At 44.3% G+C, this 27,256-nt stretch overlaps 2 protein-coding genes across 3 annotated transcripts in view; one reads left to right on the forward strand and one right to left on the reverse strand.

Annotated features, from left to right (window-relative positions):
• Positions 1 to 130: 130 nt before the first annotated feature.
• akt1s1 (AKT1 substrate 1 (proline-rich)) lies at positions 131 to 26,794 on the reverse strand. 2 transcript variants are annotated; one of them, XM_068019742.1, is made up of 5 exons: positions 26,338 to 26,794; positions 16,807 to 17,308; positions 11,690 to 11,773; positions 10,852 to 11,006; positions 131 to 7,708 (listed from the first exon to the last, which is right to left on the reverse strand). In XM_068019742.1, the coding sequence occupies exons 2-5, from the start codon at positions 17,276 to 17,278 to the stop codon at positions 7,565 to 7,567; spliced, it is 855 nt and encodes a 284-aa protein (XP_067875843.1). In that variant the 5' UTR covers positions 17,279 to 17,308; positions 26,338 to 26,794; the 3' UTR covers positions 131 to 7,564. The 2 variants fall into 2 exon arrangements, with proteins under 2 accessions (XP_067875843.1, XP_067875842.1); XM_068019741.1 differs by lacking the exon at positions 26,338 to 26,794 and adding an exon at positions 26,074 to 26,129.
• tbc1d17 (TBC1 domain family, member 17) overlaps positions 26,308 to 27,256 on the forward strand; it is a 34,901-nt gene continuing 33,952 nt past the window's right edge. Inside the window, exon 1 of the mRNA XM_068019738.1 lies at positions 26,308 to 27,237. Coding sequence (XP_067875839.1) covers positions 27,211 to 27,237 — 27 coding nt within the window. The 5' untranslated portion in view covers positions 26,308 to 27,210. The remainder of the gene's footprint in view (positions 27,238 to 27,256) is intronic.

Raw genomic sequence — 27,256 nt, forward strand, 5'->3', positions numbered from 1 at the left:
GGAACTAGTCACTGAGCCAGAGAGGGAGAGACCACATATGTGACCAGCTCACCCATCACTGCCACGAGCTCTGCAGGGGAGTGGGGGGGGGGGGGGCGAGGGAGGAGGGGGGAAAGAGAGAAAGAGAAAGGGGTTGATGAAGAAGTGAACAGGATGAAATCAAAACATGGATGGATGGATGGATGGATGGATGGATGATTGCAAGCTGAAACTTACAGCCTTAAAAAAAAAAAAATCACTTGACAGGGTCATTCAATTTGGCATCATCTGTGAAGACAGAAAGAGTTAACGTTTCAGGTCGTGACTTTTCAAGAACGACATGCTGCGTATTTTCAGCACTGCTTGTTTTTATTTCAGATTTCCAGCATCCACCCCATTTTGCTTTCATTTAAATTTGGCCATTGGAAGGTTTTTAAAATTAACTATTTATAAATCCATGCAAAGCCCAACATTCATTATAAACCAAAAGCTCTAAGCCCGAGGGAACAGTCTGACCACTCGGTTTCATGTAATCCCCAGGCTTATATTATGCAAGACATGAGTGATTATACAGCAAGATTGGCGATTAACCAAAAGCCAAGCTCTTATTTTTAAATAAGGTCGACAGCAGGATGATCATGGTACACAGCGGAGAGGGAAAGAGTGGATAAACCCAGCACTTTGAATCCTGCATCTACACGTTAAGCAAATCCCCACTCATCATCACAACTGTTCCACTGACCAATGCCATGGGCTGACTAGTCAGCTGTTACTTAGTGGTAGCATTTGTGCTTTGAGCCATAAAGGTCCTGGATTCAAGTCTCCCTCCAGAGACATCAGCTCAAAATCCAGGCTGACAGTGCCAGTGCAACATTGTCAGAGGGGAGAGCTTTTGGATGAGATGTTAATTCGCGGCCCTGTGTGCCCAGTCAGGTAGATGTAAAAAAGATCCTGTAGCACTATTTAAAAAAAAAACAGGGATTTTTCACCAATGTCCTGACTTATCCCACAAATCAACATCACTAAAACAGTATCATATTGCTGTTTGTGGGAGCTTGCTGTGTGCAAATTGGCTGCTGTGTTTCCTACATTTATGACAGTGACCAAGCTTCACAATTAGTTAACAGACAGACACAATCACCACATATGTAATAATCACTCGACTTTATTCTTAGAAAAGAGATTAGTCGTATCCTTTTGTCAGTTTCTCATCATTTTGTTCACATTTCCAGCAGGTTGTCTACATGTTGTTAAACATCCCAAAAAGCAACATGTTTGCTTAAAACCCCCTGAAGATGCAGAGCTCCCACAAGAACGCACACCGCAGGCCACCTCCCTCTTACTATTCCCCACCCGACAGCAGAAACTGGAATACCACTCATAGTCTCAAAGTTAATTTACATATCCTCCTCCCCCCCACAAGGAACACTGCTCACTTGAAAAGCACTCCAGCTAGATATGGGAGCAGGGGGTGTCGTGGCAACAAATCAAGAAACAGGAACCCACTCCACATCAACAGGAAGAGTTCAAAATAGTGATGCAATCCTAAAATGTGTATTGTATCTCTTATTCATTGCTAAAACCCTTCAAACGTTGCTGGGTTAGAGGTAATCTGGACATAGATAGTGTGAACAGCTTCAATAACCTCTGTGCACATCCTTGCTCACCCCCAACTTTAAATGCCAGAAATAAAAAAAACACACTGGGAGAAGAAAAAGTTGGCAAACTGAAAAAAACCAAAAGGCTAGAAACATGTACACGCTAAATCAGGTAGCGACCAAAATACAGGTTAATGCTCTAGGCTAGACAGACTTAGTCTGCAGCTCACTCCTAACCAGTAGGTTTTAAGGCTTAAAAAAAAAAGCAGCACAAAAGGAATAACAGATTGCCAAGACCAGTGGTTTTGTGACTGAAACTAACTTCAGTTTTTATTACATCACATTGAGGGCAGTCTTATTTTCCGTGAAAACTATTGCCCTAATTACAGGGATCCAAAGGTGAGGTTTGAATAATCCACCAACTGCTCTACATTTTTTTTGGCATCGAAAAGTGATATGCTTCAAAAAAAAAATTTCCAACTTTCTCTCAGCCCCACTTCCTCCCCAAGAGGCTTGAGAATTCCCTCACTACCGGCCCCAAGTGGTCACACTTATGTGGCAGGCTGCACAAGCAGCAACCCTGGAGGTAAAGAGGGCCAACGAAGGGATACATCACAGTTAAATCTGATCTTTCATGGAGATAAGCATCAGCAGCTCAAATACTGGTTAGGTGTTCAAATAAACAAACAAACAAACAACGAAAGTCCTGTAAATGCTACCCTGCCAGAAAGATCAGCAAGCGTGCAGCAGGAACTGCCCAGAGGGACCTTTACACTGGATGCTGCATCTTTATATAAAAAAAAATTGAGAAATAAGGCTTCAAAACAGTCACAGCAACTGGAGGCAATCAACTTATTTTAGTGTCACATACTTTGCCCTCCACCCCCACCAAAATCACCCCTACCTGATGTCTCCAAACATTCCACCCCAACCCCAAGTGTTTAGTGCAAAGTGATTACAGTCCTTCCCCTCCCCTCCACGACTGGATGGAGCCAGTAGCTGTACTGGGCAGACTGCGACAGGAATTAGCATTGTAAAAAAGAAAGAAAGAAAGAGGAAGGCTTCAGCCATAGGACAAACAGCACAATTTGGAAGGTGTCTAAAAGGCAATGGCCTCCATTAGATAGCAGATACTGGGAGCTAGGCCCCCTTGCGTGTGAAATGGACAGTACGTTTTTTGGCTGGAGGTAGAAACGAATGTCAGAAGAAGCCAGTTTCTAATCGTAAACGTAAACTTCAAATTCTACACCCCACCAACTAAAAAGTGTAGAATCACCCCCAACCTGATCAATAGTACTAGGGCATCACTGGAACACATATCTTGTCTGACAGCAAGCTGAGCAAAGTGTCAAGGGACATGACAATGCCAAATTCTAGCTCTTAAAGCTTGCTCCCTTCTCCTCAATGGCCAAGGTCACTAAATGGGGATGGTGGAGGGGGCTGCATCCAATTCCCAACCAGTTAAAGGGTCTTTCCGACATGGCACAGTTCCATCATTCACAGAGCTTATTTACTTCCATTTTTTTTAAAAATGGATTAAAACAGTGATCAATGTTTATTAGTTACACAAGTTATCTCTGATCATGAACTGCAAGAAATAAATATACTCACAACCCACCAAACCCTACCACTCTCAACCAACAGGCATCAGATCCTGGGCTACTGCACCCAAGAAAGATGACATTGCACTTTCTGCCCATTAATATGCAAACCTGCATTGAACTGAACGCAGCAGCAGCTACCCAAAGAATTATTCATGTTCCACTATGTACCCAGACTGAAGCTCAGCATGCAGGTTAAGGCACATTGATGAACCCAACCCCTCACAGATCGACAGGGAGCTGCTCAACATGGCAGTGCCTCACTTGTGCCCAGACGTGACCAATTCTCCAAAGGATGCCCACCCAACTCCAAAAACCCTTCCAGTAACCCTTCCTTACGATCCTGCAGCTTTATCCCTTGGGGTAGCCGGTGCCACCTGGTGGACCAGTCAATTCCTGCACACAGCAGCAGAAAAAAGAGCCACAGAAGCAAACTCCTTCACCCTGAAGATTTCAAAACTTTAAAAAAAAAGCACACACTAGCGCAACTAGTTAGTGTTAAGAATTAGGCTCTGATTGCAAGAGCGTGATCTGGGGCAGAAAGATCTGCAATTTCATTTTGTATCCATTCTAGGGATAAGCAGCCAAGAGCAAATGATGAGTATGACTCCAGATACGATAATGGGCTACAGTGAACACTGCCACAGCAAGGTCAGAGAGAAGGTGCATCTTGCATAGATATTTAGCTGGAGTGGAAATCTGTAGTCTGGGCTGGATTAGACACTTGGAACAATGACTCCCTGGCAGTCTGAGCTCACTTTGTTCCAGTCAGATCAGACTCAAACTCCAGATTTCCAAACACTTGGTACAGAGCTTCACTCCAACCCAACACCAACCAGTGTCAGTGCAGCCCAGGCTTCTTCTGAGATAGATTTCAATATATTTTAACTGGAGGGAAAGCTGGAAATGGTCAGAAGAGGCATTTTGCAGTTGCTGGATTCATAAGCAAGTCAGAATGGTTAAAATCAAAAGAACCCACAACTCAAGCAGCCCAGATGCCCAACGACAAATACACAGCACTGCTGAAGCTGCAAGATGGCAAAGATTACCAGGTCTAGTTTCAACAAAGGGAAAGTTAGCTTAGTAACAGTACAGCTCAACATTACAGCACCTGTGTGGAAAAAGGTGTATGTAATGCATGAGTTTTTTGAAATGGGAATGTAGCAGTCAGTCAGGCTATGGCTGTGTGGGTTAAATAAAGCAGGTGCCTGGATTCGCATACCCCAAGCATAGAAGGGTGCAGCACATACAAACACACACAGTGACAGGCAGCTGGGGGAGTCTACAGGAGAATAGGATGTTAGTGTGATGCCTCTGTTTGAACCAATTAAAAAGGAGGGGGGAAGGAAAGGTAGGAAAAGGTGGTGGTGAAAACAAAGCTGGGAAGGACACACATCTCTCGCACTGATGGGTAGTGTCTACTATTTAGTTGCATCACCTCTGTTCTACAAACAGGTTTTCACTTATTAACAGCACTTCTCAAAAACCAAGGAGCTTAGACTGCACATTGAAAGACAGGCCCTTGGGGATACTCTCCCAATATGGAGCTGGGATAAGAGTCCCAAAGCCAGGGGCAGCCACGGAAGTCACCAGTCACCTATATGGCAGGTGTTCAAGTATAACAGAATTACATTCAAGGTCAGAAACCACTGCTCACACAAAAATCGACTGTTTAGTTCATGGAAACACCATTTGGTTTGGTTGTTTTGGGGGGCGGTGGTGAAGAGGCGGGGGAGTTATTTACAACGTGTTCACATGGCAAGCTGGCAGGGTGGAGCCAAATGCCCAATGTAGAACATATACTGGGATGGGTTCTAACTGACCTCAGGGGTCAATACAAAAGGTCTGTCTCAAAAGGTGGGTGGGGGGGGGGGGGGAGAAAGCAGGGGCTCATTCACTGTGATTCTGACTGGAACTTGCTGATCTTTGGGCAAGTGTTTGTTTCAACTACATCATATTCTTTAGTTTCAAACCATATAAAAAAAGGGGCAAAAAAAAAAAAACCAAACCAGCCTTCCCTATACTGGGAAGAGTTAGGAGCATTAATGGACTCTGATCACCACATAGATGGGCCCTTCTGTGAGACAGACATATTATAATGTGCTCTGTTAAAGTGTTTAACAAGAGCGGGCAGCATCAGCATTCATTCATCTGAAGGCAGATTTAAATTTGCCAGTGGCTTCTTTCTGACAACTGAGAGGCTTCCAGCATTGCAAATCTAAAAGCCAAGGGGCAGACATCAATAGAATGAAAAGTAGGCTGGTTCTGTAAAGGCAGCTGGCGCGGACAAAAAATTGACCTCAAATCGCTGAGATTACATGAGAGATAGGTGACACTGTTCCTGACTTTAGGGAGTTGATAGCTGGCTTGCTTTTGACAAGTTTTCACTGACTACATGAACAGTACAAAAGGGAGCATTATAGCACTTCTGTAAAAGAAGTGGGGAGGTTGGGGGGGGGGCTTAAAAGAAAACACACACACACACAGGCTTCCAAACTTTGATAAAAGCCATTAAGATCTATAAACAAGTGGCTAAAGGCCATTGTATGCAGTCAGGCAACAAACTAGCTAAAAAAAAAGGGGGGGGGGGGAAATCAATTCAGACATTTGCATGAATATTTGCATTGCAAGTCATCCATCAGCAAAACCCTTTCAGGGAAGGTGGCAACCGCAACACATGAGGGGCCAGGGGTTGATTCTAAAGTTAATACCAAGCAGTATTCGGTTCCTAGGGCAACGCAAGCAATGGGAGCATTTTAAACAAGCCCGTGCTGCAGTCGCTGAATTGTGGCCACTGTGCTTGGCGTCAACTGTAAAACCCGTTTTCGAATGAAGGCACTTGTGAAAGAGTTGCACAGGGATGCAAGTACCTCCACACACAAAAGAAAAGTCACTGGTTAGAAGCCAGCTTGCCTCCCATTTCAACTGATGCTAAAGTGCACGTACCATCCACGTCCAACGCTGCAGGCTTCTCACTTCCAAGTGTACTACCCCACCCTGACCGTCACCTTCGGTTCACGGGACAACGCTGCAGAGATCTCCTGGGGCCGGCGGTGCAATGCACGATCTCGACGGCTCCCACAAGCAGCTTCATTACCCAGATGTTACCCATGACTTCCAAGCTGCGCCATGTAGCAAACAGGCGGTCGGTGCCAGGACGTGGTACAGCAGATAGAGTGAGCCGGACACTGCAGCCTCCGATCCAAGTGCTCACAGAAGCCAAGGCAAATGGACTTATAAAAGGCAAAAATGAGCAAGTGCTGCAGTATATTAGGCAGAGACTCTGCCAGAGACTAACTATTTGAATAACTATTTGCAAGACCTACCATGCAAAGGATCTCAGCAAATTTGGTCACACAGAACCTGCTGATTTGTCTCAGACTAAGCATTCAAAAGCTCAGCCCTAATCACAGTAAAATTAATCTCCCATTACAGTAGTCACATGGTTCACTGGAGCATGCAGTTTAAAAAAAAACAAGATTAAAACAAAAAGCACAAAAGCCAAACAGGGAAGTGGCCGAGACTCAAGATCCAGACATTTCTTGTGGAAATGATGCAATCTTTAAAAAAAAAGTGGCATCGATGCCACTCGAGTGAAACTGCGAGCGGGTCTCTCCCTCTGATTGCAGTGTGAGCTGCATGTTTGAATGATACCACAGTCGGGAGGAGAGCTTAAGAGAAGTGCTCCCACCTGAAGCAATTCAGATCAGGATTGCTGACAAAACAAACAAACAGTCTTGAACAAGACTTTACATCAAGAAGTTCCACTTGCTGCTTATAATTGGTTGGCAATTTTGGGGTGGGGGATGTTCAATAATCTGTCAAGTAGATTTCGCCAATTCCTTCAGTTTGACCCAAGAGTTTGGGTATTTTATTCAAATGGACAGAACTGGACAAAGTCAAAATTTTGGTCTTGTATTGGGTGAAATCCCAGAGTTTCAAATTAACAATTTTGTTCAGTAGGGGCTCCCATCTTGAACCATGTTCTTGTCTGAATATAACGAAGAGGTTCGATTAGCTCATTAAAACATTGACAGCATGCTGGAAGGAGAAAGACATACAAGGACAAGTTGAAACATTAAAAGCAGTTTCTTGGGAATCGCTGTTTCACACATAATGTTTTACCAGAAAAATATACTATAAAGCTTCTTGTTTTCTTCTTCGTGAAAAGTTACAGAATCAATTCGCGAGCCAGTCTTTCATCATACATAACCTTAATGCTACATGGTGACTGGACCATGGGACAGCCCTGGGCCAGCGACAAATTTCCTTTCAGGAAGCATCTTTGTAGTGTTGTGTTTGGGAGGGGGGTGGAGAGGAAGGAAGAAGGGGAAGGGAGGAGGAGGAGGAGGAGAAGAAAGGGCAGGGGCTGTTTTGAAAAGTGCTTTAGTACTTCCGATAGGGCTTCTGAAAGTCACCAGTGTTGAGTCGGGGGCGTGGCAGGTCACCAAACATCTCGGTGCCGTCCGTCACACTCATGGCCAAGGCTCTCATGCTGGCGGCAATCTTGTCCAGGTCTGTTGAAGGCAACTGGAGACAGAGAGAGAGAGAGAGAGAGAGAGAGAGTGAGTCAGTCGGTGGGTGACACAGCATATTAGGCTGCGAGAGAGAGACACCTGCAATCCAGTAAATGGCACAGCCGGGGTCCTTATGGAGTCCCAGCATTGAACTCTAGCACCTTGACCCGAAACGTCAACTCTGCTTTCTCTCCCAGCCTGCAGGGCGTTTCCTGGACATTTTTCTCCATGGTTTTATTTTAGATTTCCAGCTTTTTGCTCTTTTCTCGAGTACAGGTCTCCCCATTGGCCGTTTAATGGAAAGGTTTGAGGGGGCAGGCAAGAGACAGAACAATTTAAATTTATATAGTAACTTTTAAGACAGTAAAGTGCCCCAAGGTGCTTCACAGGCACATTATCAAATAAAATTAGGGGAGATATTAGCAGATGACCAAAAATTTGGTCAAAGAGGTAGGCTTTAAGGAACATCTTAAAAAGGAGACAGGGAGGAAGGGATTCCAGAGCTTAGGTCCTAGGCAGCTGAAGGCATGGCCACCAATGGTGGAGCGATAAAAGTTAGGATGTGCAAGAGGGCAGAATTGGAGGAACTGAGAGATCTGAGGATTGTTGGGGTGAAAGAGTTACAGAGATAAAGAAAAAGAAACAACTTTCTCTTGAAGAATTGACTCCCACTAAAAAAAAAGTGCAGTTCCATAGATGTCAGAATCACTCTGTCACTTGAGCAGGGTGCCAATGTGGAAGAGTGTCTAAAGGCAATGGCTCACAATCCTTTAGCACCAAAGCCAAGCTCAATCTTGTCTAATATCTACACTTTCCAGCAAGGAGGTCGCTAGATCATCAAGAATAGGAACCTCAGCCAATTCCCCCAACCAACATTCTTAGCCCAGAAATTCTGAGGCTTTATTGTAGTATCTCCTATGTTCCCTCAGCTGAGGGAAGTGAACTCTAAACAGATTGAGAATTTAGTTTGGAACCCTCTGGCCATGACTTAGTAGGACTTGGATCTGAAATTTCAGACTTGTCCTTCAGTTCCTGCTGTAATAAACAGCGATCAGATAACTGCCTTGTGCCAAAGTCAGAATCACTGGCGTGAGTTAAAGGTCGAGTGAGGCCAGAATTGCAAATAAAACCAGGAGCTTTCCCTGGGGGTTGGCAAGGGGGGGGGGGGGGGGGGGCGGGCAGGCAGTCTCATCCCTATACCAGAACTCTGGAGGAGAACATTTCTAAAACAGGAACAGGAAGAGGTCATTCAGCCCCTTGAGCCTGTTCTGCTACTCAATTAGCTCATGGCTGATCAGTATCTCAACTCTAGCTACATGCCTTCATTCTGCAAATGATGCATTTCCTTTGGAACAAAGTGCAAAATTAATTCTTCCAGGAATGCCTCTATTGCAAAATGTCACAGTTATAAAACAGATTATGGGGACAAATCCACCCCCCACCCCAATCACCTCATGCTGTGCCCAAGACCAGCTTATCCAGATGATCAATTCGCTATCCTCTTCCAGCACTAAATCAATAGGTGTTATTACCAATCCCAAGTAGGCCAAAAAAAAAAACACAGCTTCTCTGGGAAATTGTTGCTCAATGAAGGAATCTCCAAGCTCGTTTAGAACAAACCCATTTACAGCCAAGACTCAAAACATGACACATTGGGAGGTTTTCCTTCTTAAAGCGAGGAGGGCAGGAAGAGAGAGGACAGAGTCTATAGTGGCAGACCTTTTCTGAAGGATATCCTTCTAAGCCTTCAGGAGACACACAAGTGAACACAGGAACAGGATTAACATCCTAACTTTCAATGCTCCACCAATGGCAGCCATGCTTTGAGCTGCCAAGGCCCTACCCTCTGGAATTCCTTCCCTCTCCCAATAACCTACTTCTCTGACCAAGCTTTTAGTCACTTGTCCAAATGTTTCACATGCCTCAGTGCCAAGTGCTGTCTGATAATCATTCCTGTGAAGAATCTTGGGACGTTTTACTACATTAAAAGATGCTATATAAATGCAAGTTGTTATTGTTGTAGTAGGGGGAGGGTGACACTGCTGTCTGGTAAAAAGCTCCTGTAATTATAACAGTTCCTGATTCTAAAGATTACCAGGGTAATTGTGCAATTTAGGTGATTTTACAGAGCAGCAGTCAGGGATATATCCTACCCAACTGCTCAAATCGAACCATTCCTGCCTCAAGGAGTTATTATTTTAACATTTATGTTTAACCGTCTGCAAAGTGGCTAGTGGTTTGAGATACTGTCTGGGTGTTGGGTGTACAGTTTGGTGGGAGTGGCTCCATTTAAACAAACAGAGCCATGATAAAATCTGCAAGGTCATCCCAACAGCTTCAACTTCACGCATGGGGTTGGTTTAACTAACCAGGAGTCTGACTGCAGGAATTACAGACTTTTGCCAGAAATTACCCCTTCACCGATTGGTTGAGAAAGTTACAATGTTGAGCTGGCACAAAGGTGCAACTCTTTCCACTTGGTGATTTTACATCATTCGAAGGGAGAGGGGGAGCAGAGGAGCTTCCCATTCATTCTCGGGATTGTGGGTGTCACTGGCAAGGCTGGCATTTATTGCCCATCCCTGGTTGGCCTGACTGATATGAGGAGTGGCTCGCTGGACCATTTCGGGCAGTTAAGAGTCAACCACGTTAGTGTGGAACTGGAGTCACATGGCTCAGACTGGGTAAGGATTTCCTTCCTGAAGAACATTGTAGGAAAAAAAAAAGCAAAATACTGCAGATGCTGGAAATCTGAAACAAAAACAAAGTGCTGGAAATATTCAGCAGGTCTGGCAGCATCTGTGGAGAGAAAGAAGCAGAGTTAACGTTTCAGGTCTGTGACAGTGTTCTGATAAGAGGTCACAGACCTGAAACGTTAACTCTGCTTCTCTCTCTCTCTCCACAGATGCTGCCAGACCTGCTGAGTATTTCCAGCACTTTGTTTCTGTTGTAGAAAAAACCCACTGATTTACCAGACATCTTCATGGTCACTTATCAATACTAGATTTTTTTTTTAAAATGCGGAAATAAAAATATAAATTCTCAAATTGCCATGCTAGGATTTGAACTCAATCTTGATTACTAATCCAGTAACATAACCACTACATTACAGCACCCCTCAAGCACAATGATAATGCTGGAGAGAATGCACCTTACCCGTTCTTCATTGTCCCCATCAGCAAGCTTCTTTGGCTTCAGATCCTTGAATCCCCAAATGGGGACAGACACAGGCAGGGACTTAGCATACTGGTGACACCTTGCTTGGGATAATGTTTGCGGACGGGCGGGAAGTTCCTCACTCAAACTGCCATCTGTAGGGCACAGGCAGAGAGAAACAAAACCATTAGCCACATCCAATTCACAAAGGACCACTGTGGAGCTAGAGTTCAAAGCACTCTGCATTGTTAATACTCTAACTAGTCCTTCACATGCAGTTACCAATCCAGCCTCTGGGTGACCTCAAACCATACCCAATCAACACCACACTATCAGTAGCTATGGCCACACAATGAAAATGGATAAAATGGAAACCATAATTCACTCAAGCATTGGAAGGTGAAGACTTTGGCACTAGGTTACACAATCCCTTGTGCTCTGTCTCTACTCTCCCCTATCAGGCTGGATTTTAAAAAACCCAACTCTAGTCTAATCCATCCTTCCAACAGTACAAATCAGATTAAGGGAAAGCACCCACCTGCCAGTCTAAGGGAAGCAGGCATCTGTTTTTGTTCAAATCACAATAACTACATCACAAAAGTACTTCACTGGTTGTATATCTCTTTGGGACGTCCAGTGGACACAAAAGTTGCTATATAAATGCAACTATTTCCCCCCCCCCCCATCAACATGCACTAGTAACCCAAGAAACTAGTGTACACCTGATGAAAGTAGTACTTTATCACTAATTGTCACTCAGAATAAACTCCGACTCCCTCCCACCTATGTAGTCTCTACTAGATTCTACAGGGCAGTAATCCAGACCCTGTGTACTTACCATCTGTGCTCTCTCCATCTAGGTCAGATTCAAAGAAGGGCTCGCAGTCCTGACTGGTCGATTCCTCGTCCATTGTGAACATAGCTGGAAGAGAGAAGGAAGAGAAGAGAACAAATCAAGTTAACTCTTTATTGTAAAGACTGGTGGATTACACTTCTAAATTTACACCCAACACCAAAATGGCAGGGGGGGGAAAGAGGGGTGATGAAAAAAAGGAGAATGGGCTGTGGGTGTAGTTAAATACAGGAGGAGAAATGAGGCAAAATACAGGAGCACATTAATAAACCTGCAGAATAGGCATGTCATTGGCAAATAAATTTCAATATAGATAAATGTGCGATGTGGCACATTTTGACAGGAAGAATAAGGAGGCCACATACTCCTTGGAAAATAAGAGTCTAAATGGGTAGATGGACAGAGGGATCTGGGGTTACAGATACACTTATCATGAAAGTTAGTGACACAGATTAGTAAGGCCATAAAGAAATGCAAACAAAGCACTGGTATTTCTCTCTAGAGAGATAGAATTGAGAAGCAGAGAAGTGATGTTAAACTTGTATAGATAGCACCGGTAATGTAGTAAACATCCCAAAAGGCCCTTCACAGGAAAATTAACACAATCAGACATCGAGCCACATAAGGAGATATTAGGGCCGATGACTAAAAGCTTGGTCAAAAAGGTAGGTTCAAGGAGTGTCTTAAAAAAGAGGGAGAAATGGAGATGGAAAAGGTTCGGGAAGGAATTTCAGTACCTTAGGGCCTAGGTTGGTGAAAGCACAGCCACCAATAGTGGTGCGATGAAAATCAGGGATGCACAAAAGACTAGAATGGAGGAGTGCAGAGATCCGAGGAGTGTAGGGCTGGAGGAGGTTAGAGATAGGGAATGGGCGAGGCCACAGAGGGATTTGAACATTTTGAAAATGATGACGTTGCTAGAATGGAAGCCAATGGGATGATGGGAGAATGGAACTTGGTTCGAGTTAAGATACAGGCAGAGTTCTGGATACAGAGGTAGATATCAGAGCACTTTCCAGGAGAGTGGACCAAGGATGGAGGCAAGATATATTGGAAGCTTGAAAAAGGAGACAGGTAGAATGTCCCTCAACAGTTTTACCAATCACAGGTTACTTGGTGGACAAGCCAACTGCTTTTAAAGAGTGAAATCTATGCTGCAACTAGATACACATTTACCTGTTGAAATCTGTTCTGTGGCTGGATTTTATTTCCCCTCAGTATAAACATAGATAACAACCCAGTAGATAAGCTAGAGAACTAAAAATCCCCAGTAAGGGCTGACGAGTTCTATTCGCGTAGGACTAGCCAGAGGCAGTCTTCCAATTCCTGTCCTATATTAAAACAGTGACTGCACTTAAGTAGTTAACTGGTTGCAAAGTGCTTTGGGACATCATGAGGTTGTAAAAGATGCTACATAGGGTCATAGAGTTTTACAACACTATATAAATGCAAGTTCTTTCTTTAATCCAATCATGGTCAGGATTGAACTCTAGGCACTGACAGGGCCTTATATTCAGCCTGCAGACAACAGTTTGCATCAGCTATCAGCCTGGCTCCTTCAGGTATGTGCCAGGTGTCAGTCTTTGGCAAAGTAAAAAAGAACTACACTGTACAACTTGCCTCCTGCTAGTACATATTGTGAATCAATATAGCTAAGTATAGGGGATGTGGTGGAGAAAGACTGAAAATTAAGGCAGATATTCTCAGCCTAAAAGCTAGATTCTTGGACTTAATCCTAAGAGGATGGGGAGGTCATGTTTATCCAGACAAAGCGCCCCATGCAAAATGAGGCAGCCTATTCCTGATTAGGAGTTCTCCTCCATCTCGTGAAAGATGATCCAGTAATATGCAGCTTACATCATGCCTCACACTAGGGAAATCCAATTCAGTAGGGACAGGATTGCAGGCAGTTTGCTTGTGAAGACTGGTCATAGAGTGGACAAAATAGCCCTGCGGATCAATTACAGCACTGACACTGGAGATCTGTAGTGTGTGCATGCATTCAAGTGGTGTGACACCAATTCCTTTTTTGGGAGTTTATTTTCTGAATGGAAACCTGGATCGAGAGAGAGTCTCAAATCACGCACCGATCGACAGATTTAATACTGGGAGGTCTTGAGAAAGCCCACTATATAGTACTTATAGCTGCATTTTGAAAATGAAAAAAAAAGTTGGAGATTGCTAAACTGAAGGTGAAAAACTGTAAGGGATATGGGGAAAGAGCAGGGGAGTGCAATTAACAGGATTGCACTTTGAAAGAGATGCAATGGGCCGAACAGCCTCTTTCTGTGCTGTATTATTCCATAACAGTTCTCAAAGGCACAACAGGACGGGTAGATGCAAAGCCAATCAATCATGTCTCACCAGCAGCTCGTATGCCGACATGATAGAAAAACGGCAAAAAAAAAAATATTTTACATGAGGAAGGTCATTTGGTCCATCTTAATCATACTATCCAGAAAGATCCGACATCACCCTCATCGCAGCTTCTAATTGTTTAAAAATAAAAATTCCAAGGTTTTCACCCAGAACCATAGAAAAATTACAGCACAGAAGGAGGCCATTCAGCCCGTCGTGTCTGTGCCGGCTGAAAAAACTAGCTGCCCAATCTATTCCCACCTTCCAGCACCTGGTCCATAGCCTTGCCTGTTACAGCACTTCAAGTGCATGTCTAAGTACCTTTTAAAAGAATTGAGGGTTTCTGCCTCCACCACCTTTCCTGGCAGTGAATTCCAGACACCCACCACCCTCTGGATGAAAATGTTTTTCCTCATGTCCCCTCTAATCCTTCTACCAAATCACCTTAAATCTGTGGCCCCTGGTAATTAACCACTCCGCTAGGGGAAACAGGTCCTTCCTGTCTACTCTGTCTAGGCCCCTCATAATTTTGTACACCTCAATTAAATCACCCCTCAGCCTCCTCTGTTCTAAGGAAAACAACGCTAGCCTATCCAACCTTCCCTCATAGCTGCAACTTTTGAGCCCTGGCAACATTCTCGTAAATCTCCTTTGTACTCTCTCCAGAGTAATTTTGTTCTTTCTGTAATGCGGTGACCAGAACTGTATGCAATACTCCAACTGTGGCCTAACCAACGTTTTATACAGCTCCAGCATTACATCCCTGCTTTTGAATTCTATACCTCGGCCAATAAAGGAAAGCATTTCATATGTCTTCTTCACACCTTTATCTACCTGCCACCTTCAGGGACCTGTGGACATGCACTCCAAAGTCTCTCACTTCCGCTACCCCTCTCAATATCCTCCCATTTATTGTGTTCCCTTGCTTTATTTGCCCTCCCCAAATGCATTACCGCATACTTATCTGGACTGAATCCCATTTGCCACTTTTCCACCCACTCAACCAAACCATTGATATCATTCTGCAATCTACAGCTATCCTCTTCACTATTAACTATACGGCCAATTTTGTCATCAGCAAATTTCCCAATCATGCTTCCCACATTCAAGTCCAAATCATTAATATATAACCACAAATAGCAATGGACCCAACACTGAGCCCTATGAAACAGCACTGTTTCCAAAAATACCCTTTGTTTCCTGTCCCTGAGCCAATTTGGATCCAACCTGCCACATTCCCCTGCATCCCATGGGCTTTCATTTTACTGACCAGTCTGCCATGTGGGACCTAGTCAAATGCCTTACTAAGATCCATGTAGACCACATCCACTGCACTACCCTCATCAATCCTTCTTGTTACTTGGTCAAAAAATACAATTAAGTTAGCAAGACATGACCTTCCCTTAACAAATCCATGTTGACTATCTGATTAATCCAGACCTTTCTAAGTGGCAGTTTATCCTGTCCCTCTGAATAGATTCTAACAATTTACCCACCACCGAGGTCAGACCAACTGCCCTATAAATTATTTGCCCTATCCCTTGCACCTTTTTTAAACAATGGTAAAATGTTTGCAGACATCTAATCGTTTGGTACCTCTCCTGTATCTAGTGAGGATTTGAAGATGATCCTCAGGTCATCCGCTATTCCCTCCCTGGCTTCCTTTAACGACCTGGGATGCAATCCATCTGTTCCTGGCGATCTATCCATTTAAGGATGTCAGACCTTCTAGTACTTCCTCTCTCATTATGCTTATCGTATCTAATATTTCACACTCCTCCTGTTTAACTACAAAGTCTACATCAACCCTCTCCTTTGTGAAGACAGAAAAAAAAAACACTCATTAAGAACCCTGCCCACATCTTCTGCATCCACACAAGTTCCCTTGTACATCTGATAGGCCCTACCCTTTCCTTAGTTATAATTTCCTGAAGTCCATTTCATGTGTGCAAAAGTTTTCTTGCCAATATTCTTCCTAAATTTAGCTTTTACTACATTGAACCTGTGGCCCTTTACCCAACTTTCAACTTAATGTCCCATTCTGGATTTACTTTTCCCATCCTCTCAACTATCTTGTGTACCTCTTACGGCTCCTCCTTTCTGGGGTCGAAAATGGCAGTACCACCATTTATACAGCCCCTTTCTTTAGTGAAGTAAAACGCTCCAAGGCACTTCACAGGAGCATCAAACAAGTTTGACAGAGACACAAAATGATTATTAGAGCAAATAATTAAAATCTTGGTCAAAGAAGTAGGTTTAAGAGGCATCTTAAAAAGGAGAGAGAGGGGCAGAGGGGTTCAGGAAAGGAATTCCAGAGCTTAGGGTAGAGACAGCCTCACCCCTCCATATTCCTGTAATCTTTTCCAGCCCTATAATTCAAGATCTCTGCTTTCCTCCAATTCTGGCTTCTTGCACATCCCCAATTTTCACTACTCCACAATTGGCGGCAGTGTCTTCAGCGGTCTTGGCCCAAAGCTCTGGAATTCCCTCCGTAAACCTTTCGCGTTGCTTAAAACCTACCTCTATGACCACCATCTGCCTCAATATTTCCTCATGCGGTTCGGTGTCAAAATTTGGCAACACTCATGTGAAGCTCCTCGGAACATTTAATATGTTAAAAGGTGCCATATAAATGCAGTTTCTGTTGTTGAAGCTCTGGTGACAAGCTCGACAGTGTTGACATTTGAATTAACAGGGGCAATTAAGCAATGCTAAACATTAAGACCACTCTCCCTACCCTTTACCTGAAGGATCGTTTAAGTTACATCTGTCCACTTCTCTCTCTATTTCAGAAGCTGTCCTCTCATCATTTTCTGTCATTCCAGGATCACGTTCCATCGCAGGTCTTTGTTCCAAAGGAACCCGATCGTCAGCTGTAAAGCCACCCTTGCCATAAATTGATGGGTAGCTCTTGGAGAAGGCGTCCTTGGGAGCATTCGTGTCCTCCCCTGCAGCTTTCCCGCCATCACGCACTGGGATAACGCTGCTGGCATAGGCCGAGGTCTTGTGGAAAACTGCAATGTCGTCCAGGTACTGCTTGGTGGCATCCGAGAGGGCCCCTGTCCCATGGACCGCGTAGGCGAGGTTCGACTGCAGCTTGGGCCGGTAGGCCGTCAGAAGGACAACGTCGTTACCCGTCTGCTTGCGGTACTTCTCCACGGCGCAGACAAGAGAATCCCAGCTCTCTCGGTGGTTGTCAACCATGTCAGTCATCATACTGGACGCGTAGCTGCCTGTTGGAGATGGCTGGAAGGAAGACAAGACACATTTGGCACACGTCACTAAGTTTAGAAAAAAAAAGTTTTGTGCCAGGCCAACCTCTTTGATTTGCCTCAGCTGAATAATGTGTTCCATTCTGGGCACCATGCTTTAAAGGTAGGATGTCAAGGCCACGGAGAGAGAGAGTGCAGAAGAGATTTACTGGGAAGGTACCAGGGATGAAGGACTTCAGTTATGTGGATAGACTGAAGAAGCTGGGACTGTTCTCCTTGGAGTCAGGAAGGCCAAAAGGAAATTTGACAGACTAGCAGGAGAGTCAGTAACCAGAGGATACAAATTTATCCCCCACCACCCACCAAAGAGAGCCATCTGACTTAATAGAACACATTTTCAACATGCAGGCAGGTACAAATTGAGGACTATTTCACATGGTGAACCAGGTTAGTTTTGGGTTAACATTGTACAAGAGCAGCAGTTTTATTAACGGGGAGAAATGATTAAACTTTGGAACTAGTGTTGAGTTCAAAAGAAAAACATACACACAGCAAGTGGGACTTTTAGGTTCCTTGGACAAAAGGTTACTTATAAAAGTATGGGGAATAAACTTATATCCAGCCAGTGGGATCAAGTTACAGCAGGCCAGGAGATCAGACACAGCAATTTAAAGACTGGGAAATTGGGAGCTGCTAACTTTTGTTTTTGACAAAGAACCTCCACCAACTTAGCAAGCTAGAATACTGAAAGAAAACAAACAAACAGGACAGACGGGCAGACAGACAATCTCACATCTTTTTAGTGCCTTCCACCAGCTCAGGACATCCGAAAGCACTTTCCAGCCAATGAAGTACTTTAATTGTAGTCACTGTTGTAATGTAGGAAAGTTCGCACAAACAGAAAAACCAGATAATTTTATTTTAGTGACGGTGGATGAGATATAAAATTTGTTTACATAATACTGCGGTATATTTTACAGCCACCTGAAGGGGTAGATGGGGTCTCGGTTTAACGCCTCATTGAAAGATAGCACCTCTGACACTGCAGCACTGGAAGTGCTAATTTGAACTTTGTGACAGTCTTGAATAGGAATTGAACCTACAACCTTCTTACTCAAGAGGAGGGAGCACTACCCACTGAGCCATGGCACAGGAGCGCTCCTTCTTTACCCTCCTATCATTTCAGGTGCCCCTTCACTGAATACGATCAGAGCCCACTTTTCTTTTTGGAGCACTGCATCACTCTTCAAACAAAAACTAAAAAACTAGGAAAGGGCCATCATCACTCCAATACGTGACGGGGGCGGTGGAGAATTAAGTCACCGCCACAACTTGCATTTATTTTGTGCCTTGAACTTAGTAAAAACGTATCCAGGTTCTTCACAAGAATGTTAAACAAAATTTGATACCAAGCCACAAAAGATGATATTAAAGCAGATAATTAAAAAACTTGGTCAAAGCAGTGGGTTAAAAAGGAGAAAATGGAGGTGGACAGCCAAAAGGTTTAGGGAAGAATGTTCCAGAGCTTAGGGCCAAGTAGCTGAAGGCATGGCCGCCAATGTTAGAGCGATAAAAATAAAAGGAAGACGCACCATTAGGTGGGAATTGAAGGAGCGCAGAGTTCTGGGGAGGGTTGTAGGACTGCAGGAGGTTACAGAGATAGGGAGCGCAAGGCCATGGAAAGAAAGATGGAAATTCTTAAAAAAGGGTGAATGGGACTTGGCCCAAGTCAGTTTTAGACAGCCTCAAGTTTACAAAAAAGGGTAGAAGAAACAGTTAGTCTTGCCCTCTGAGCAACACCCTTGCAAAATTTTCTCCCCATTTCTCCCAATGACACCATCAGCTCCCCAAGTCCTTGCTCAGGTGTCCATTCTTTAAAAGGCATGCAAGAGGAGAGAAGACACCACAGACAATCCTATTCCTGCAGTCACTAAATACGTGTGGCCACGATATAGTGATCAGGGAGAGAACCATGACTAAATTTGTTTCTGCTATTCCTAGCTCAGAGTAGGGTTACTAACACTAGTTGGATCTATTCAAGGAGGTTGGCCTCTTGCCTTCCAATGCTGCTAAAACAAAATACAAATAGTAGGCAAACATAAAACTGAGCTCCACTGTGATGCCTTCCTTGGTTAAAGAGCCATCCAATATTCTTTTTCTTTTCCCCAAAAATATACTTTATTCATAAAAATCTGTAAAAATACATCACAACTCAGTTCAAAACAGCATCAAGTTGACAATTCAAAAAGTGCAAAGGAAATCAGTTTTCTTCAATACAGGAGAGAGTTGCCTCACAACCCTTCCATTCCACTTTACGTCACGTACATTTTACAGCAAACCCATATTTGGTGTTTATAGCCCGAGGGGTTTCCCATGGGTCCAGCCCCTCGGTTCACTATGGCGGGAGGACCTTACACAGTGGTCTTTCCCCACTGAGCCTTTGCAGCAGCTGACCTAGCTTTAGTGCGTCCCTCAGCACGTAGTCCTGGACCTTGGAATGTGCCAGTCTGCAACACTCGGTCATGGACAACTCTTTGCGCGTAGGGCAGCCATCCAATATTCACTTTCTCAGCAGGCACAGACACGCATAAAAGAACACTTAGACAAGGTACCAGACAGCTGCCAATACTCACGCAACCACATCTGAGCCAAGAACAAACAAAATATCTCCTTCAGCACAGAAGCAGGGGAGACTGAACAAAGTTGTTAGACTAACTTTCAGAAAACAACGGCTTTTTACACAATTGACAATTTAAATGCTCCATCGATTAGCTCCACCATTCACAGGAAACACAACACCTCATATCTACATTGGATTTGCATTTATTCAGATCCATCCAAACGTGCTTCACAGGAACATATCAGGTGAAAAATCTAACAAACCACAGGCCACCAAAAGCTTAGTCAAAGTTTTAAAGGGAGGAGTGACGGAGGTGGAGGGGTTTAGGGAGAGAATTCCAGAGGTTAGGGCCTAAATAGCTAAAGGCACAGCTGCCAATAGCAAGTCAAAGGAAATTGGGGGGGGGGAAATACACAAGACATCAGAATTGGAGGAACACAGAGATCTCAGAAGGTTATAACAGGTTACAAAGATAGCGAGGGACTTGAATGCAAGGGAGAGAATTTTAAACCGGAGGCACAGTTCAATTAAAAACTGCATTTAATCCCACATATACTCAAGAAAGTATTCTTTGACACCCCACACCAGGCAGACTGCAGCCAGGAGAGTTCAGGGAGCAAATTTGCAATAAGAGCTGTAGCAGGTAACTCTGCCACAGTGACGAGTTAAAGCAAGTGGTTAAGTATGGTCAACTCTTCAACTGGCTTGCTACATCCTCCACTTCTCTGAACGTGTCAACCATGGTTCAGTTGTTAGCACTCTTGAACCCACACCCTTCTTACTTGGAGGCCAAGTCCCACTTCAGGATATGAACACAGAAAAAAAAAAAGCCGACACTCCAGTGCAGCATTGAGAGAGTGCTGCACTGTCAAAGGTTCCGTTTTTATGACCAGAGGTTAAACTGAGGCCTCGGCTGCCTTCTCAGGTGGATGTAAAAGATCCCACGACGAGCAGGGGAGTTATCCGCTGTGTCCTGGCAAATGTTTATCCCTGAAAAATCAACATTTCAAGAAACAAAGTATCTGGTCGTCATCACATTGCTGTTTGTGGGATCTTGCTGTGCACAAATTGGCTGCCACGTTTCCTACGTTATAACAGTGACTACACTTCAAAATGTACATCAGCTGTGAAGCACACTGGGACGTCGCGTGGTCATTAAAGAGGCCACATAAGTCCCCTGGGCCAGATGGGATTTATCCTAGGATTCTCTGGGAAGCCAGGGAGGAGATTGCAGAGCCTTTGTCCTTGATCTTTATGTCGTCATTGTCGACAGGAATAGTGCCGGAAGACTGGAGGATAGCAAATGTTGTCCCTTTGTTCAAGAAGGGGAGTAGAGACAGCCCTGGTAATTATAGACCTGTGAGCCTTACTTTGGTTGTGGGTAAAATGTTGGAAAAGGTTATAAGAGACAGGATTTATAATCATCTTGAAAAGAATAAGTTCATTAGCGATAGTCAGCATGGTTTTGTGAAGGGTAGGTCGTGCCTCACAAACCTTATTGAGTTTTTCGAGAAGGTGACCAAACAGGTGGATGAGGGTAAAGCAGTGGATGTGGTGTATATGGATTTCAGTAAGGCTTTTGATAAGGTTCCCCACGGTAGGCTATTGCAGAAAATACGGAAGTATGGGGTTGAAGGTGATTTAGAGCTTTGGATCAGAAATTGGCTAGCTGAAAGAAGACAGAGGGTGGTGGTAGGGCGGCACAGTGGCGCAGTGGTTAGCACCACAGCCTCACAGCTCCAGGGACCGGGGTTCGATTCCGGGTACTGCCTGTGTGGAGTTTGCAAGTTCTCCCTGTGTCTGCGTGGGTTTTCTCCGGGTGTTCCGGTTTCCTCCCACAAGCCAAAAGACTTGCAGGTTGATAGGTAAATTGGCCATTATAAATTGTCACTAGTATAGGTAGGTGGTAGGGAAATATAGGGACAGGTGGGGATGTTTGGTAGGAATATGGGATTAGTATAGGATTAGTATAAATGGGTGGCTGATGTTCGGCACAGACTCAGTGGGCCGAAGGGCCTGTTTCAGTGCTGTATCTCTAATCTAATCTAATCAAAAATGTTCATCCTGGAGTTTAGTTACTAGTGGTGTACTGCAAGGATCTGTTTTGGGGCCACTGCTGTTTGTCATTTTTATAAATGACCTGGATGAGGGTGTAGAAGGGTGGGTTAGTAAATTTGCGGATGACACGAAGGTCGGTGGAGTTGTGGATAGTGCCGAAGGATGTTGTAGGGTACAGAGGGACATAGATAGGCTGCAGAGCTGGGCTGAGAGATGGCAAATGGAGTTTAATGCGGAAAAGTGTGAGGTGATTCACTTTGGAAGGAGTAACAGGAATGCAAAGTACTGGGCTAATGGGAAGATTCTTGGTAGTGTAGATGAGCAGAGAGATCTTGGTGTCCAGGTACATAAATCCCTGAAAGTTGCTACCCGGGTTAATAGGGCTGTTAAGAAGGCATATGGTGTGTTAGCTTTTATTAGTAGGGGGATCGAGTTTCGAAGCCACGAGGTCATGCTGCAGCTGTACAAAACTCTGGTGAGGCCGCACCTGGAGTATTGCGTGCAGTTCTGGTCACCACATTATAGGAAGGATGTGGAAGCTTTGGAAAGGGTGCAGAGGAGATTTACTCGGATGTTGCCTGGTATGGAGGGAAGGTCTTATGAGGAAAGGCTGAAGAACTTGAGGTTGTTTTTGTTAGAGAGAAGGAGGAGGAGAGGTGACTTAATAGAGACATATAAGATAATCAGAGGGTTAGATAGAGTGGATAGTGAGAGTCTTTTTCCTCCGATGGTGATGGCAAACACGAGGGGACATAGCTTTAAGTTGAGGGGTGATAGATATAGGACAGATGTCAGAGGTAGTTTCGTTACTCAGAGTAGTAGGGGCGTGGAACGCCCTGCCTGCAACAGTAGTAGACTCGCCAACTTTAAGGGCATTTAAGTGGTCATTGGATAGACATATGGATGAAAATGGAATAGTGTAGGTCAGATGGTTTCACAGGTCGGCGCAACATCGAGGGCCGAAGGGCCTGTACTGCGCTGTAATGTTCTAATTCTAAAATACATAAATGCAAGTCTTTCTTTTTAACCAAAGTGTCAAACACTTCCCACATCTCTGGTCACCCACAAGTTCCAAACTCATCCCTCTACCTCACATTGGTGGTCAAGTCTTCATGAGACTTGGCCTTACACTCCACAACTCCCTACCTAAATTTTTTTTGTTTCAGACCAAGCCTTCTGCTCACTTTTCCAACTCTCCTACTTTAGCACAGCACCATTTTTTGCTTCACACTTATCCCCTTGTCCTGTAAACTTAAACAGAAGAAATAGGAGCAGGAGCAGGCCAAATTTCCCCTCGAGCCTGCTCCACCATTCAATAAGATCATGGCTGATCTTCCACCTCAAATCCACTTTCCCCCCCTCTTCCCATATCCCCACCCCACCCCCCACCGAAAAAAATCTATCGCTCTCAGTCTGGAATATATTCAACTGAGCATCCACAGCCCTCTGGGGTGGAGAATTCCAAAAATTCACAATCTTCCCAAGTGAAGAGATTTCTCCTCAGCTCAGCCCTCAACCCTTTAACTGGAGACTGTGCCCCTAAGCAGTTTGACGGTTTAAAAAAAAACTCTAGATATAAAAAACACATGACGTCCTCCAGAACTGCCTCAAAAGATGGGAATTTTAATTTAGAACAGAAGTTGGTTTGAACTGCCAAGAATGCACTCAGACTATGATTCAAATGCAGGACTTAGAATTACTAAATCAGTAGCCTCAGGAGTGAGGCTAATGAGATACCCATTCACCAAGCCTGTCCTTAATGAACACCTCACTATCCCTCCCCAAGGAGCTAACAAAGTCCTCACCAGAAGGTACAAAGAGCCTGGGAGCAGATTCGGCTCACCCACATCACCTTTATACAACACATGCCTGCTGGAATATTTGCCACATTTAAACCCCAGTGCATTGCACTGCCCTTTAAGATGTTGAGTGCCCCCTAATTCAAGGCTAAATGAGTGAGAGAGCCTTGTACATGGGCATTTATACAACGTACAACACAGAAACAGGCCATTTGGCCCAACCAGTCTGAGTATTTGTGCTCTCCATGACCCTCCTCCCACCCTACTTCAAGTAACCCCATCAGCATATCAGTACACAGACATTCATACAATCTTATAACACAGGAGGCAGCTATTCGGTCCATCATACCCATGCTGGCTCTCTGAAAGAGCAACCCAATTGGTCCCACATTTCTCCATTGCCCACGTGCAAGTATTGGACATAAGCTTCTGGCTACCATCCCATTAGCTAGTTCCAAGGGTTACAGTACCTACATACTAACTTCACAGCAGTGGTAGCTATACTAGTGCTGAGGAAGACAGGGGCGTATATTTACACCACACTGTCCTGTTGGAATCAGCATCCAGCACAGCACCAGGTGCAAGAGAAAAAGGTAGCACAGTGAGTTTGTCAGGGGTGGGGGGAGAACAGAGAAAGTCAAAGGACTATTTAGAAAGCAAAAGATACCTCTCAGACTCAGATGTCAATACATTCATTACACAACCACAATTCAAGAGTAATTATTGGCTGAGATTTTTTTTTTTTTAATTGCCAAAATTCATCTACATAACCACCCCAGGACATAACATGCTTCCAAATATTACACAGAACAAACCTGCAGTTATATAGGCCAGCCTCGACTCAGTGGGTGGCCCTAGTTTATGGGTTCAAGTTCCAACCCAGCGACTCAAATGCACAATCTTGGCTGACAGTCTCAGTGCAGTACTGAGGGAGTGCTGCACTGTTGATGCTGCTGCCTTTCAGGCGAAATGTTAAACCAAGGGCCCCAGCTGTCCTCGCAGGCGGATATAAAAGATCCACAGTGCTATTTTGAAGAAGGGAGTTCTCCCTTGTGTCCTAGGGTTAATATTTATCCCTCAAACTACATCATTAAAACAGATTATCTTGTTATTACCACATTGCTGTTTGTAGGAGCTAGCTGTGCACAAATTGGCTGCTACATTTCCTTCATTACAACAGTGACTACACCTCAAAAGTACTTAATCAGCTATAAAAATCCAAATCTACAGAAATCCAAGTTCTTTCTACTTACAGAATCCTTGACAGCTCAGGACACCAGGGGAATTTCCCTACTAACAGGGCAACAGAATCTTTTACGTCCTCTTGATGAGGCAGACAGATAGAGCCTCAGTTTAACATCTCATACAAAAACCAGCACCTCTGACGATGAAGCACTGCCTCAGGACTACACTGAAGTGTCAATCATGTGCTCAAGTCCTAGAGTGCAGCTTGAACCCTTATGACTCAGGCGAGAAAGAAAAATACTTGCATTTATATAGCACCAATCAGGACCTCAGTACATCCCACAGTGCTTTACATCCAATAAAATACTTTTGAAGTTTAGTTTCTGTTATAATGTAGGAGAAACAGCAGCCAATTTGTACACACCAAGCTCCCACAAAACAGCAATATTGTAATGAGCAGATAATCTGTTTTTTGTGACACTGATTGAGAGATAAAGATTGGTCAGGAGACCAAGGATAACTTCCTTGCTCTTCTGCAAAATAGCCCCATGAGATCTTTCACATTCAGCTGAGAGATCAGGCAGGGCCTCGGCTTAACATCTCATTCGAAAGACTGCACCTCTGACAATGCAGCACTCTGCAGCATGCTAAGCCACTGAGCAAAGGCTTTATAAAACTCACACAGGAGTGAGGCCACAGATTATTTGCTCATGTTGTACAGCATGTCCATTATACAAATGAAATGAAACACATCACCCCAGCAACATGCTCACAAGAACACAATCCACTAATTAAGGGCTGGCTAAGGATTGTGACTCCCTCCAACACATCACACCCCAGAGCATAAGGCACCTGGCCAGGTAAATCACAGTTAACAGCCTCAGTTGCAGACCCTGTGCACACAGAGAGAGAGAGACAAAGCAAACTGGAGCAGAGGGGTGGGAGGGAGCTTCACCAATCACTCCATGGGAAGAGGAGAGTCAGTGGAATAACTGCTCAAGTAGCTGGGACAGGGTCCAAACAAGGACAATAGGCAGTCAGTGAACAAAGACAGTTACAGAGTGCAAAGACAATACAAGAGGGATTAAGCCAATATCAACCCCAATTGAAAGCTCCCCTCCCACCCTAACTCCTTACCTGTCGCTCCTCAAACCTTCCCAGAGCCAGACGCACAGCGTCATCCTCTTATGTCATCACGCCACTGCACGTTAGCCGGAGGCTAACGCTATTTTTCAATTGCTTTTATATTTTAGCTCTCTTCCCGCATGTAGTATTGTTCTAAATGTCAAATGGCAACGATTGTATGCAATTTAAAAAAAATTAATAATAATCACGACCGCCGGCCTTTTCCCCGCACAAACATGGCGTCGTCCCGAACAAAGATGGCGGGTGTTTGTTTACCTGATTGATGGTCTTTAAACTTTGCCTGTAAGATAGCGACGCCAGAAAGCGCGTTTATTTCCACCGGGTTGTTCGATTCCCCGCCTCCCTCTTGCCGAAACGAGTGATCCGACGTGAGGGGTGAGCGGGACGGGGCCTCGGAGGGACCGTTCCCTGCATAAAGATGGCGGCTGGCCCGAGCAATGCGCCAAACTCCAGCGCGGGGGAAACCTCGGGGCCTCCTCACGGTATCGGGAGGCGACTGCTGTCTGCGATGAATGGGAACTTTTGAACAAAGGGGCGTCGAACGTCCTCATATCACCGCAAGAAAAGAAAATCTTTGTTTTAAGCTCAACCTTCCTCCCAACCACCAATTCCCCTCACAAAGATGGCGACCAGGGGGACATTTTTTATCTAATTGAAACCTTTGTTGCTGGGAATTTGATGCAGCATCAGAGAGAGAGAGAGGGCAAAACTATTTAATTAATGATACAAGAGGCTCAATGCTTTTTAAAAAAAAAATAGTGCACAAGCTTGCAGTGTTGTTTCTGGCACATTGTGTCCTGATTTGAGGTTAAATCCAGAGCTGCCACAACAACTTATTGGTCACCAGGATCAAGCAAGTCATAAGACACTGACGTCAGCAAGCTAAAGGATGACTCTAATCTTGAAAGTTTATTCACAAATCCGACTCCTAAAGACAGTGCAGTGAGAAAACTCAAGTTATTTCAGTTAGGGAAAAGTTAGAAGGTGAAAGTTACGATGATGCTATTAGTATTCTGATCAATACCACCCCCTTCCAATAGTGGGAGATCCAGGCAACAACCAATAAGAAATCGGCACAAGCCGGAAATGATGTATTTAGATTTGTTTTCAGACGAGTAGAAGTAAAGAATGGGATCATCTACAGAAAGTCATAAGGTAATTATTCATTCCTTAT

This window comes from Heterodontus francisci, chromosome 41 (assembly GCF_036365525.1).
Source record: "Heterodontus francisci isolate sHetFra1 chromosome 41, sHetFra1.hap1, whole genome shotgun sequence".
NCBI classification, from domain to species: domain Eukaryota; kingdom Metazoa; phylum Chordata; class Chondrichthyes; order Heterodontiformes; family Heterodontidae; genus Heterodontus; species Heterodontus francisci.